We start from the raw sequence: 15,442 nt of genomic DNA on the forward strand, positions 1-15,442 counted from the left end.
CTATGTATTTAATGTGGTGGTTGGCTTTTTTAGTTTAGGGTATTATGGTGTGATGATTTTGTTGTTGATTGGCTGATGTTTAGTTTGTTCATTTACTGTTTCAATAGTTTAATCAATTAAATATCATAGAATTTTCTATTTGAGTATTTACTTTATATATTCTTGGCAGGTGAATGAGTGTATTTGCATATCCCAAAAAATAGGTGATATACTTTTTATGCGTGGTGAAAGTGGTCAGGAAACAAGTTCATTAGAGTTTATTCCTGATGAGTTCTTTGAGAATATGGAGTCTTCATGGAAAGGACGTGTCAAGAGGTGTCATGCTGAAGAAGCATTTGCAGAGGTTGATAGCGCAGCTATGGCCTTATCAATTGCAGTAAGTTACTAAACCATCGTTTTACTTTGGCAATATTACTGCTTTCAAAAAACATTTGCACCTTCAGCACAAAATTAGCTGAGTTCATGTGCTATTGTCATTTTCATTTTGATGTGGTTTTTTTTTTTTGAGACAAAAAGGAGATGTAGTATTACTATATATTCAAAAACTTTCTAGCAAGAACATCAGCTGCACTACAATGTAGGTTGTAGCAATTGGCTCTACAAAAGTTTGCAACTCTATGAGCAATTGGCACATATCTAAGACCTCTCAGACAAAATTCTGCGCGTTGGTTGGATGTTAGACTCAATTGCTTGTAAAGCCTATGGGACAACAGCATCTTCCTTCAAAACATTGATGAGCTGTTGTGCATCCAAAAATACCTGCACATTCTGTTCTGGTATTGATTTTATCTGATTTACATTTTTTTGTAGTAATTGGATTGCATCTGATACTTCTTTTTAAACCTCATAATGAGATGCTATATTTAGTATGTGATTCTTTCTTGTGCACATGGTTCAAAACAAGGTTCACCGTGTTGACCTGTACTTGGCTGTACGCACTATAGTTCAATAGGGGATCGACACGTGGATTGCCCTGTATCGGGCGGTCCATAACAGGGGACCCCGTGTCGCTCGATACGGGGTCTGTACCGGTCAGAACAATCGAAATCCAATTGTTATCGACCTATATCGGTCAGTAATGGTCGGATTTCGATCAATACTGATCCGTTGCTGGGATTTGCTGAATCCAAATGTTCCATTTGACCATTTGAACCAGACTTAAGAGTTTTTAAACCCTTTCTAGCCCCTCATTCTCTCCCCTTTCACTCTCTCTAACTCATCTATTATCTCAATCACTTTCTCACTCACATATTTCTCTTATTCTCTCATTTGTACTCTCTTGAACTCCACCAAGCTCGAGTAGTCTCATTCACATCAAGCCATACTACTTGAGGAACTATTGACACCCAATCGTCACAGTTGTTCACCTAGCGTGCAAAGGCAAAGCCAAAGGAGAAGGTAGTAGCATCTGTTGCACCATTAGAAGGAAGCAAGTTGGGCGACAAGACACCTCAATCGCATTCAGCAACCTGCTCGGTCCGAAAACATGGTAGCGACGTGGACATTAGTGTCTCGACCAATGATGACAGTGATGTTGGGGAGTCAATGATCCCGTCTATAAAGTTTTAGGGTGGTGCATGAACTGAAGAGCAGTATTTTACGCATGCTACCCAAGTATTAGATCATGTTGTTCGACGATGTATTTGTCAAGTTTAAACAAGGGGAAGGGGAAGATAATGGATGATTTTGATTTGATGCGACAGAGCCTACTGTCACAGACTTAGCTAGAATTGCCTAAGTCGTGAGGCACCCTTGCGGTCAAGACGCGAACTTAGCTTGAGTTGCCTAAGTCGCGAAGCACCCTTGAGCCAAATTCTCGGACTTAGCTGGGATGCCTAAGTCTTGATGCACCCTTGCGATATGCGTTCGCAAAGGTCAGCCAATTTGCAACCTCACTCAGGTCCCGAAGGACCTGTAAAATAGAAAGTTGATTAGTTCGAAGAACGAGCGACGGACAAGTCTTGACGTCTCGCGAAGAGGGAAGCTTTACAAGCAATTCAGCGACCACCTTGTGTGCATGAGAGAAAACAGAGAAATGAGGAAAACAAGGACTTTAGAAGGTTGAACGAACATCTGCAAGTCCACAAACAACTGTTCACCGGGTGTCGGGAGCGAAGGCAAGTTCCCGTGAAGAAAACGTGCAAACTTGTGAAGATTGTTCAACGCCTGACAATATACCAAAGTCTCATCCAGCCCTCTGCCACCCGGGGGGTTCCAGGGTGCTGAGATGGCTGACATTTCGCGCATTGTAGTGGGTTGTAGAAAACAGCTCGCGACACGCGAAAACGGAGCCATTTTGGGGCTTTTTGGCCCGACGTGGTGAGCGGTCGCACTGTGCACTGCAACATGTTCGAACATGTATTTTTACAAGCAAAAACACACAAAACCATGGCAAAACAGGTTGTCATGTCTCTGTTCAAGCATGCAAAAGCGACGAACGGTTCGTTGAACGAAGTTGTTTCGAGTGCGCGACGACTGTTCGTGACACTACGTCATGTAGGCATAGAGTGAAGCTCGTCGTATTCACAGTCATCGTATTATGGAGAATCTTACGGGCAACAGTAGTACGGTGATAGTTGGTTCTTCTTCGAGCAGCAGTATGATGATTGATCTTAGGATACAAAACAATAGATCAGTGGCAAAAATAGAAGTTTCGGCATTCTCTAACCTCCGCACTAATGTATGCTACAATCGTACTTGCCTCAAGAGCCACCTCGGACATGTGTAGTTCATGATGATTAAACTACGACGTTACCATATTGATGCACCAATGGCATGCTGTGTATCAGAATACTATGTCAAGAGATCAATTTTAGGATTTGGTCCGATAAATATATCAAATTGATGTACAGATATATAGAATCGAGGATCCCAATCCATCGCTCGTGAAATCCTCTCGTTCTTCTTGGTAATAGAACTAGGTATATTCATTAATCGATTACTTAATTCATTTGAATCTTAAAGCTTAAATTGTATATCAAATAATCTAATAATTCGAATCGTTTTTTATAGATAATTCAATATCATTTCTTTGTAAATAATCTAAGAAGGGAGAATCAATTTCTAAATAAAACTGTGCAGGTTTTATATGACAATAACTGAAGAGTGATGATGCAGCATATATACTATTATGTGATAAAACTTATGAGTTGTTCTGGTTGCAGTTTGTCTCCATAAATTTTTTTCTTCTCAAATTTGTACAACCTGTGAATTTAATAGCTTCAATTTCAAAATGTTTTATAGGACCCACCTCTTTTGTGTACAATGGTTAATTAACAATTCCAACATATTTTATAATAAGTCATAAGCTCTATGGAAACTCTGATGTTTAGCAATTTCACCATTTGTGGTTCAGGGCCTTTCATATTTTTTATCATAGAATTCCTCAGTAATGTGAACTAGACTTGGAAGTTCTGTAGAATATTTTTCGTGTTATATAGTCAAAACTTCTAAATTCTAATGCTTCATGCCTTCTCATTTTAGGTTACTCTGCATTGCAATGTCAGCAGTTCTTAAATATCAAACCTTGCGGGATAGACATATCATTGTTCTTATTTAGTATTATATGCTTTTCATTTTAAACATCATAATGCTTTCTATCTTCTGTTATTAGATTTTTTAAATTGTTTTTCTAGGTGATGGAAGATTTTTCTCCAATTGTTTTAAGAGTGAAATCTCTCATGAATCCTTTCGGAGGTCCAAAGGGTGAAATATGTTATGCAAGAGAGCATGGAGCAGTTTGGTTCAAGGGGAGACGGTTTGTTCCAGCTGTATGGGCTAACACTACCGGGGAAGAACAAATTAAACAACTCAGACCTGCTACAGATTCAAAAGGTAGAAAGGTTGGAGAGGAATGGTTTACAACTAGCAAGGTTGAGGAAGCATTAAACAGGTTCTTTTTTTCTAATTTGGCTACTTGAACATAAATGAGCTTGTTTTCCCAGCATGAGACTGAATACTTTTTCTTTAAAGCTGTTCAAATATGTTCTCTGGTTTGACTTCTTAATTTGTTGTGTTCAAATTTTAGGTACCATGAAGCAAGTGATAATGCTAGAGCTAAAGTTCTGAATTTACTAAGAGGATTGTCCAGTGATTTGCAGACCAAAATGAACATTTTAGTTTTTTCGTCCATCTTGCTTGTCATTGCGAAGGCACTTTTCAGTCACGTTAGGTGAAGCCCTTTTTCATTCTAGTAGAGAATAATATTTTGTCTATATTTGATTTTTTATTTGGGTTTTTCCTTTGTATATTCTTTGAGCATTCTATGTCTTTTTAAACTAAAATAGATGACTGTATGTGTGACTGAAATGGCATATAGGATATGTAATCCGTGTAACATTTTGGTGTAGTAGTATACTGAGAGTTGGTATTCATAAATTTATTGTCTAGATTGGACTGCTATGAATGTTTTGAAAAGCTAAACAATATCTGAATTGAGGCTTCAGACCATTAATTTTATCTAGGTATGTTTTCCCAGGCGATGCTGTACATCTCAAAAAGGATTGGGATATTGTACATCTCAAAAAGGTTGGGACACTTGTGGCTCTTGAACGGACTAATTAGTGCACTATTGTGCTGAAATTCATCAATTAGATCCAGTGCAAATGGATTCCTTGGACATATTTGAGTTAGCCCGTTAAATGAATACTCATGAATAAAGAATTTCTGTCTTCAAGGGATTCTGAGTTGCAAAATTACCTTTGTCGTCGTGTAGCTTTGCTTCATCAGAGCAACCAGTTATTGTTTCTTGTTATTCCATGTAACAAGTACCCTTGTATGTATAAAATCTAGTGGGATAAAGTTTTGCCTCAAACAATTCAAGCAAGCAAAGCACTTGGCCTTAACTTTGTATACAACCTTATCATTGACTAGGCATTAAACACCAAACCATTGTTTTTACTAATCTGAGCAAGGACAGGTGTCAGACCATATGATTTAGTACTGGTGGATATTTAACATTTTAATATCTTTTGGCTGATGCTGGATGGTACAAGTCTGTATACTGCTCAGTTAATGTTACCAGTCCGACAGATTAGCAAAAAGTGGTCTTAGACCGAGATTTTAAACCTTGCAATAGACTTAACAAAAAATGAATGTACTAATTTAAGATTGTGGAATGACTGTTTAGCACAAAGTTGTTGATAACATAATGTACATTGTTTGTTTAAGTCACTTTTGATTGTACTCCTTCCAATGCCAATTAAGTATGAGATGTTTCAAACTTTTGTCCTCAAAACTTGCCTGGAGCCTCAATTTAAAGTCTACTTGCATGTAGAATAACATAGACATATTACACTAGTAGTCAGAGAAATATCAAATTAGCAGTTAAGCAATTATCTCTTAGATTTTCATGAATCTAGCAGTTATGGCTAAATTGAAGGACTAAGAACTAGAAATCTTCTTGGGCTGTATTTTGACTGAAGCAACTGTCGTATGTACAACTATTGGACCTATGGTTCAGCATTCACTTTGTTGCATCTGATAATGTATTTAAAGTTTCATGTTTCTTTTGGAGTATTTCTTGCCCGATAAGTTTGTGTCTTTCACCTAGGCTACTCAACTTTTTCTAGGACATTTAAATAATTGGTTTTAATAGTTATGAATTACTGGTGAAAATTTAATGGAAATTTGTGCTGTTAAAAAGATTCTCCATTGGTGGGAGCTTGAACACTGGGCTACCATTTTTTTTTTTTTGAGGACTAGCTGAGATTTAGTGGAGAGAATTTAATATTGTATTCGCCTCCACCATCTTGTCATATAATTCTGACAATTTATTTGCAACAAATTGTAGCAACAAGCACCGTTTTCTTGGAGATGAGCATCCATGTTGGATGCTTAGAAAATGTTGACATGAGTCATGAATCATGTTTGACATAATCAGTAACTTTTCATTAGGAAGACTTAAAACTAATGTTTGTTATACTGTACCGTACTGCTTGGTACGAGTGGTACATACCGATCTGGCTACTGGGTGGTATCAGGCTATTGGCCTCGTATTGGGTAGTAACGGTTGAAATTTCGATCATTACCGACCTGTACTGGGCAGTAACAGTCGAAACCGATCGTTATCGAATATAACAATGCTCCAACGGTCAATTTAACTATTGGAGGCCTCCTCAAGGGTTTTTAAACCCTTTCCTCCTCTCTATTTCAATCTATTTCACTCTTACACTCTCTTAAGTTCTCTCAAACTCATTTTTTCTCATATTCTCTGTTTGATTCTTACATTTTCACTCTCCTAAACTCAACAAAACAATGATTTGTGGATTGATTCACCATTGACATATGATGTATCAATACATTATGTCGTGGGATCAATTCTACGATCGGGTCCAACAAACATATCATATTGATATACAGATACATATGATCGAGGATTCTGATCCACCACTCGTGGAGGCCTATCGATTGTTTTGATGGTAGAATTAGGTATATCTATACATGTGATTACTTAATTCATTTGTATCATAAAGTCTAAGTTGTATACAAAATAATTTAACAATTCGAATAATTTTTCTATAGATAATTCAATATTAACGAAGGACGATCTGGAACGGATCGAAATTGCGAACCTTGCACAAAGCTACTCTTCAAAGCTTGAAAAAAAAATGTGGCACTATTCTTACCTAATTTATATTAGTTTTGCTATAACTATACTAAATGCATATTTATTTCTAACTTAAAAACTCTATCATATTTTTTTTTATTTTTCAGGTATTTTCAGAGAATTTTTTATGCCTATTTTAGGCATACCACTTGGTCTGCCCTAGCGTACCGCTTAGTATGCCGTACCGTAATGTATCGAGCAAAAGCTTGATACATCGGTACGGTATGAGATTAAGAACCTTGCTTAAAACACCCATCACGTTGGCATTAGTCTATAACATTTTGTTATTGTATGCCGCATTTAGATAGTTGAACTCCTTCCTAAGAAAACTTGTCTTAAAGCAATAAATCAAAATTTAAATTATCTTGATTTAATTAGGGCCCTACACAGAGTTTAATGGCAGGAGACAAGATTCATATAGCTGATCCAAATAGGTGGGACATTTTCGCTTCTTGTTGCTGTTATTATGCATAATAATCTTCATGATTTGCTGGTCTTCCAATCATGTTTGCTCGTTACGTATGGTCTTGTGAGATTCATGTTTCATTCCAATGAGATGCTGCTGCTAATTCTTTGGTTAAAGATGTTTGTGTGCTTTAGCATGGTAGTATGCTTAAAACTGATCATTTGATACCTTAGCTAATACATGCTCACTTCAAAGGGTAATTTGTTGTTATGCAGTGAGGGCCGGAGAAGAGAATGGGTTTTCCCTGAGATATATGATTTCTTTGATTCCAAGGTATTTATATGAGGACAGCGTTGGTGATATTTTGTTAGTGAGGATTCTGTAGCATTAATTTTCTGTATACAGCTCAGTGTTATGTTTGTTGTAATTGGCATATGTTTTATGTTGAATAGTTTTTAGTTGTATCTGTTACTTAAACATCATTATATATGGAATGGAACTAGAGAAACTATGTTGATATTAAAAATTAAAAATTATATTTATTCTGCACCAACCCTAGGAAAGGTGTTTATCTTTAACTTGACACCTAGGACTGGGGAGCATTGAAGTGTGACGAACTAAGCTTGATAACAGTTGAGAACCCCTTCTGAATACAGCTTAGTATTATGTTTGTTGTAATTGGCATTTGTTTCATGTTGAATAGTTTTTAGTTGTATCTGTTACTTAAATATCATTATAGATGGAATGGAACTAGAGAAACTATGTTGATATTAAAAATTCAAAATTTTATTTGTTCTTCACCAACCCTAGGAAAGGTGCTTATCTTTAACTGTACACCTAGGACTGGGGAGCATTGAAGTGTGACGAACTAAGCTTGATAACACTTGAGAACCCCTTGTGTTTAGTTTGAAGGATAAACAAATCTCTTTGCATTGATTTTGAAGGATTGATAATGCTAAAGTGATTCGTGACATCTTGAAGTGTGTTGAACCTCTAATGAGGAATATTAAATGCTTAATTTTGGTTTAAACAGTCAATAACTTTAATATGAATTTTAAATATTCTTTAGAGAATATTCTTGTGCTACGAAACTTTCCATATTAATGTCAATTCTATTTTATGAAATAGAATAATCACATCATAACCCAATGGAATATGTTGTAATGCGTCTCGAGCCTCGACCGGTAATCATTTCCTACTTGTGTCCCCCGCCATGTCCGTAGCTACTAGGTCTGTGCTAATATTATTTGTCACTACTTGAGCTTATGGAATACTCAATCCATGAATTTGATGAATCTAAATAGTTAATCCAAAATTCTTTAAGCTCTAGGTAGTGGTGGTACACTCATTTAATTCTTATAAACCAATCCAAGTCTTCTCCCACATGCAATGAAGAACTAAATTTGGGGTTGTTAGTCTTAGAAGCAAGGTTCGCAATACCGTACCGTACCGGAATTTCGACCTGGGCTCGGTACCGGTACGGTAACCTATGGTCCGTGTACCGAAAGTCTGTCGGACCGGTATATACTGCCCGTACCGTGCGGTACAGACCGGTACTGCAAACCATGCTTAGAAGAACACTTGTTATGTAATAAATTTATAGACCAAATTGCATTAGTATGTCTAGGGATGTACTTGTTATGTACAAGGTCTTAAATATTCCATAACTTAATGTATAACGTTTTTAAGGCAATCTATGTTCAAATTTATCAATTACAAATGACACAAGTATGCCTATTAATGTGCTTGTTATGTACAATGATTTACATACTGATATCTGCATTCATAGCGAGACCTTATTGGATTGGAATATGTCAATTCATAATATGGTTTACCTCAATACACTAGGTATTTTTTTAATATTCCAATACAATTAGTATGTTGAGGGTGGGTCTTGGTACAATGGTAAGGTTGTTTTTTTATGACATGAGAGATCAAGGTTCGAGTCGTGGAAATAGAGTCGAGGAAACATCTTTAAATATTTAAAGGTAAGGTTATATACATTGACTCTCCCCAAACCCCACATTGTTGGGAGCCTCATGCATTGGGTATATCTTTTTTTCTACAATCAGTATGTCTATTGCATCACATCAATATCTTATTGGATTAGTATATGTTGACTCTTATGGTATGTTATACATTACAAAATTATTATTTTTATTATGTCAGTAAAAACTAGTTTGTTCGGTACATCTGTCCCAAGCTGGCACAGTGCTTTCAGCATGGCTGGAGTGTACAGTGAGTGGATATGCATATTTATGCACAAGGGAAAAATATGTTAGGTAGTGGATGGTATTCTTTCCAAATTTTATCACAAAGTTGGCTACCATGTGTCAAGTTCTCACTACTGTCTGCAAACCGTGTTTGCACGACATTTGTGCTTCTGTTACATTCACAAAAAAAAAAAAAAAAAAATTATATATATATATATATATATATATATATATATATATATATATATATATATATATATATATATAAGCATCTCACTTAGTAGCTGAATTTGGTAGGTTTGACTGTAGTTGATTGTGAACTGCCTTTGGTTTTGGTCGGTCTGCCATAATGGAAAACTACTGGATATTTTAAGTCTGATTTCATAATTCAGTGAAGAGCTTATGTCCTTGCAGATTCTGTTTTTGACAGTTTCAGTTAAAATAGCTTCCTGCTATGATCATCATCACTTCCGTGGTTGCAGGAAAATTTTTTGGCAGAAGTAAACAGTAAAATGGAGTTATCAGGCTTATCTCCTTATTGGTTTGATGTTGCACATGGAAATGCAACAAAGAACACAGTCAACTTGAATTCACTTTTCCTTCTTACTGGACCAAATGGAGGTGGTAAATCTAGTTTGCTACGGTCAATCTGTGCTGCGGCATTACTTGGAATATGCGGGCTTATGGTGCCTGCTGAATCAGCCTTAATTCCTAATTTTGACTCTATTATGCTGCACATGAAAGCTTATGACAGTCCTGCTGATGGAAAAAGCTCATTTCAGGTGTTGAATATAATGCTTAAGTTCTATTACTGGTTTTATGACTTTAATCTTTATTTAAATTTATGATGCTCGATTTGGTTTTCATTCCATATGGGACCTACTTTATATGGAACGACCATATTTCATAGTTCAGTGTGTTTGCTGTCAACTAATAGATTTTCAGTGTGGCTACCAAGTTCTGCTATTGAAGCCAAATGTTTTAAATATTATTATAGTCCTTCAGAACTTAGATTGCTGATAATCATAATACTCATAACTGACTCTTCAGCTGCTGGTTGTACTTTTATCAAAATTTACTGGTGTTTTAAAAATTGAAGTTGCTGGTTATATTTTGGAACATGTATGAGATGCCTAGAAAAATGATAATCCATTTGCTTTGATATCTTTCTCTGCTTTGCGAAACTTTGCATAACTACCATCAATGTACAGAAGTATTTAGCTTTCAAACTTTTACTCAATCATGATCCCAAACTATTGAATCATCTTCCTGACATAATTATTTCATTTCAGATTGAAATGTCGGAGATACGTTCAATTGTTAACGGATCTACTGCAAGGAGTCTAGTTCTTGTGGATGAGATTTGTCGAGGCACTGAAACTGCAAAGGGAACCTGTATTGCTGGTAGTATTGTCGAAACACTTGATCATATTGGTTGCTTGGGTATTGTGTCCACCCATTTGCATGGTATTTTTGACTTGCCTTTAGCGACAAGGAGTACTGTATACAAAGCAATGGGAACAGAGGTTGTAGATGGATGCACAAAGCCAACATGGAAGTTGATAGATGGTATATGTAGAGAGAGTCTTGCATTTGAGACTGCTGAGAAAGAAGGTATTCCTGAAATGATTATTAAAAGAGCTCAAGAACTCTACCTTTCCGTAAATGCAACTGATGCACAAGCAGCTGTTTGTGCTGTGATGGAGTTTTCTAATCCCAAGGGCTACTTAAACAATCCTGCTGAAGTTTGCATTTCAAAGACTACTTTTGAATGTACTTCCAGTGTATCGGATCAGCAGCTAGTTGAGGAAGTCAAGAGTGCTGTAACAATAGTCTGCCAGAGAAAGTTATTAGACCTTTTCAAAAAGAAGAGCATACCTGAGCTTGCTGAAGTGAGATGTTTTTCTGTTGGTGCTAGGGAGCAGCCTCCTCCATCAACTGTAGGAACGTCCAGTATTTATGTCCTCATAAGACCTGATAGGACACTGTACATTGGGCAGGTTACATTTTCGTTCTCGTCCTTCATTTAGATTATGTACAATATGTATTTGTCTAAATGAGAGCAACTTTAATTGCAGACTGATGACCTGGTTGGTCGGCTTCGTGCACATCGTTCCAAGGAAGACATGCAAAATGCACCAATCATTTATGTCATTGTCCCAGGAAAGAGTGTTGCAAACCAACTGGAGACTCTTCTCATTAATCAACTTCCTATAAGTGGATTTAGACTTGTAAACAAAGCTGATGGAAGGCACCGAAATTTTGGAGTCGCTGGCCTCATTATGGAAGCTCTTACTGTGCGTCAGCAAGACTAGTCTGTGTTGTTTCTGAAACCAACCTATGCCAAAGTTTTGTAGGGGTAGTTGCAAGAATGTCTTTAAATTTTGTTCATTCTTGTTTTTCCCTTTTCTTGTTGTACAAGGGGAATGTCATGATTCTTGCGCCTGCTATGGTGATAGCTCAATTTTGCGATGGGTGGCAACAATTTGCCATTTAGTAACAAGTGAAGGATGTAGTGTACAATGTCCTATGGCTTGATCATCCATATGAGCTATGATTTAGTAAAAAGGCAATTCTGCAGAAAGATTATGCATCAGGTGATGAACAAATGGTCATTATGATAGAAGCAGAATGTTATCGTATCGTGTTTTCCTTGAGAAACATGATGGAATGTTCAAGTCATATTGAGATTACCTAACGATTCTTCCTGTCGTTGTTGCCTTTCTGGATTTGTTTTATATGAATATTTTTTGAGTTTCTCTTTATATTATAAAGCCGATATTTAAATTCTTATACGCTTATCGCCTGGACTATTACCCTGCTGGGTCATGTCCTTTCTGATTTCTATAATGCATCTTCTCATGAATGTGATGTTTGGCATCTTCCAGGCGGCGTGCCATAAGGTACGGTGATTAATGATGAAAAAATAATTATATCATAGATTTTTTATGTGGTTTTATCTAATTTAGTAATATATATTATAAAATTAATTATATTTTTATTATGGTTATCGATTAATAGAAAGAAAGTTTGTTAATAAAATTTTTTAAGACAATTTTGAGGGAAGAGATTTTTTTAAGTATCATTTTAAAAATTAGGATTATAGATTTATTTTTAATCAATTTAAATCTCTATATCATTGCTTGTGATCCTAAGAAAGAAAAAGATGAATATAGTTTTTCTTATAAATCGGTATCATTGTAACTAATAGATTTGAGGACGATGTGTTTGCATATTTGATAAAGAGTTGCTAAATGTTTAATTGTGATCTTAATTTATCATTGTTTGATTTTGATATTAAATTTTTTATAATGATATCATAATTATATGTTTTATGTTTATAATTGAGAGTTATATTTTGAAATCAAATATATTGTAAAAGTATATCAAATTTATTTTATATTTATATTTATTTATTAGCATCATTCGTTTCTCAAAATGTGTTATTCAATTTTGATTTTACGATGTTTGAATGATTAATTTTTGTTATTGATTTGCTTTTCTATCTTATCCATCCTTTCACTTGTTTGTGAACAATGCAAGATTCCTCATGTTTGATTAATGAACTATTATTGACATCTTGCTGTCAAAGTTAACATTATTGAGGTTGACAGTATCTAATCGTCACCAACCCAATCACGTATAGCAACTACTATAGATACTAGCAAGTGCGATACCGTACATACTAGCACATAAGCAACCCAAGTATTACTGTAGCGATTGGCCGGCCTACCTTGGTCATAAGTAGGCAATTGATAATGCAACAGTGTCATTTCTTGTATGGGTCGACTAGTATATGTACTCATGAAAAATTAACGTTAAGGTAAGAAAAGACTCGTAATATTTTGACTATTGCTAGTCATAAGTATATTGCAAGTCAATCACGTGAGTGATGACACGTATGACTTGATACGTAATCTTTTTACTTATTATTATTATTTGATATTTTATCACTTTGTATTATCTGTTGCTTGAATATATTGTGATGTCCATTGATCTGTGCAATGGGAATCGGATCGTGATGAGATCACGATAATGAGACCGATTCGCCTTTAAACTCAAATCCTAAGTAATCTCGGTCATAGGTTACTCGAGAGGGATATCGAGATAACCAGACATACTAGTGTGCTATATATCCATCTATGTGATGGATGTATCTGGTCTCATAGTTGCTCGTGTGGGAATACTAGGGATACAATACATATGCTTATTGGAGAATGAGTTTACTAATTGATCCGCTTACGGAATGCTAGATGGTTGATGATGCCTTATTGTCAAACAGTGATTCCGTAGTCCCAGTGATGTATCTGGTCCTTAGACTTGAGATACCAAGGATATCTTGTATAAGTACTCCACTCTTTGATATTGGACTTACATGTCTAAAGATTCCAGATCTAGCACAGCCGGTTATCGGAAGTGGTTGCCAACTTTACAAGGACTATTGAGTGTCGATAATGGATCATCCACTTGTAGTGTCATGAGAGAAAAATCACATGTATTCTTGCTCAGACAAATCCTTAGTTATGGTCATTCAAATTGAGAGAGAAAGAGTTCTCTCGGAGAATCCGATTAGAGCGAGACTCTAGCAGAAACCGTATGGGTCTGACAGCACTATATCTGATATACGGTCTTTGGAATATTAAATGGATGAGGGACTATAAGTATACGATAACTGAGGATAGGCAAGTCCAATAGATTAGATTCCCTTGTATCGTTTGGGGACTACAACGTAGTGGCCTAAGTATATCCATAGTCGATGAGTCAAGTGAATTATTATGGAGATAATAATTCACTAAGTCAGAAGGAGTTCTGATAGATATTACTCATGGCCAGCTCAATATTGGGCCTAGAGGGTCATACACATATGGTAGGGGTTACGATGAGTAGAGGTTCAAATATGAGATATTCGTCGGAGCCCCTATCTTATTTGATATACAATAAGCTTTTGAATTATTGGATCCCATGGACGAGATCCAATAAGTGTCAATGAGAGATTATTGGATAGAGATCCACTAATCTAATAGGCTTTGGTAGTTGGATGGAGATCTAATACCCAATGGGTAGGATACATTAGGGTTAAGTTGACATGAAACCTTTATAAATAGGAGTGAACCAATAGTTAATAGGCTAGAGCTTGGATTGCCTCTCCTATTCTCCTCCCCTTCTCCTCAGATAACAAGCCTGGAGAATTGAGGAGCATCATTTCAGCTCTACTGTGTGGATCACTACTAAAGGGGAGGACGTTTGACCTCCTTTACCCTCTCCTTAAGATCTGTAGAGATTCAGGGATATATGATCTCCCTAAGTAACACAATCTTTCATATATGTAGTTTTAAGTTTTGTAGATTTTACACATCAATATTCGCACGATGATGAACACATCTTTGGGAAATTAGAGATTTTGTTTTTAATGTTCTTCCGCTACGCATATGATGTTGCCCTTAAATTTCCCAACATGTATTGCAACGAGTAAAGGCTTGGATATAAGATATCTGCTAGAGCCCCTATTTTATTAGATATCTAATAAGCTCATATATTATTGGATCTTGTGGATGAGATTCAATAAGAGATTATTGAATATAGATCCACTAATATAAGGGGCTTGGGTAATTTGATAGAGATTCAGTACCCAGTAGGATAGGATCCATTATGGTTAAGTGATAGAAACTTTTATAAATAAAAGGAACTAAAATGTGGCATAAGCTAGTCTCCTCTTAGTCACCCCTCCTAATATCCTCTCTCTCCTCTTCTCCTCAACTGACAGCCTCTGTTTAGGGTATGTAGACAGCAAGAAGGGCCCCTTCTTGAAGATAGTGCAACCTTGTGGTGCGCATAGAGAGGAAGATCATGCTGCGATTGGAGAAGCATCATCGCAACCACATCCACCGTATGGATCACTGCTAGAGAGGATAACAACTGACCTCCTTCATCTTCTCTTTTGGATATGAAAATTTCAAGATATACGATCTGTTGAATCTCGGATTTTGATGATGAAACCAATTAATAATGTTATGATCTAATCTGTGTTTTGAGTGACACAAGACTAACTTCGATCAGGAGAGGCAAATTGATTAAAGCAGAAAGAATAGGATGTTGGGCCGGAGTTGAACATGTTAGGAGATTGGACGTCGGGCCGGAGGATCGGTTGATGTGTCGGTAAAAGGCTTCGTGCCGTGAGTTGAGGTATCAGGCTGAAGGATCGGACATTGCGCTAAG

The 15,442-nt window shown here is 36.3% G+C and overlaps 1 protein-coding gene across 2 annotated transcripts in view; it reads left to right on the forward strand.

Moving 5' to 3' along the window:
• Positions 1-11,822, forward strand: part of LOC135587465 (DNA mismatch repair protein MSH1, mitochondrial-like) — a 42,924-nt gene extending 31,102 nt beyond the window's left edge. The window contains exons 16-22 of one of the 2 annotated variants that reach the window (XM_065078936.1): positions 170-376; positions 3,636-3,892; positions 4,028-4,171; positions 7,289-7,346; positions 9,709-10,008; positions 10,519-11,226; positions 11,305-11,822. In XM_065078936.1, coding sequence (XP_064935008.1) covers positions 170-376; positions 3,636-3,892; positions 4,028-4,171; positions 7,289-7,346; positions 9,709-10,008; positions 10,519-11,226; positions 11,305-11,541 — 1,911 coding nt within the window. In that variant the 3' untranslated portion in view covers positions 11,542-11,822. The remainder of the gene's footprint in view (positions 1-169; positions 377-3,635; positions 3,893-4,027; positions 4,172-7,288; positions 7,347-9,708; positions 10,009-10,518; positions 11,227-11,304) is intronic. The other variant, XM_065078937.1, reaches the window with a different exon arrangement.
• The last annotated feature ends 3,620 nt before the right edge of the window (positions 11,823-15,442 follow it).

Source organism: Musa acuminata, chromosome BXJ1-8 (genome assembly GCF_036884655.1).
Source record: "Musa acuminata AAA Group cultivar baxijiao chromosome BXJ1-8, Cavendish_Baxijiao_AAA, whole genome shotgun sequence".
Taxonomy (NCBI): domain Eukaryota; kingdom Viridiplantae; phylum Streptophyta; class Magnoliopsida; order Zingiberales; family Musaceae; genus Musa; species Musa acuminata.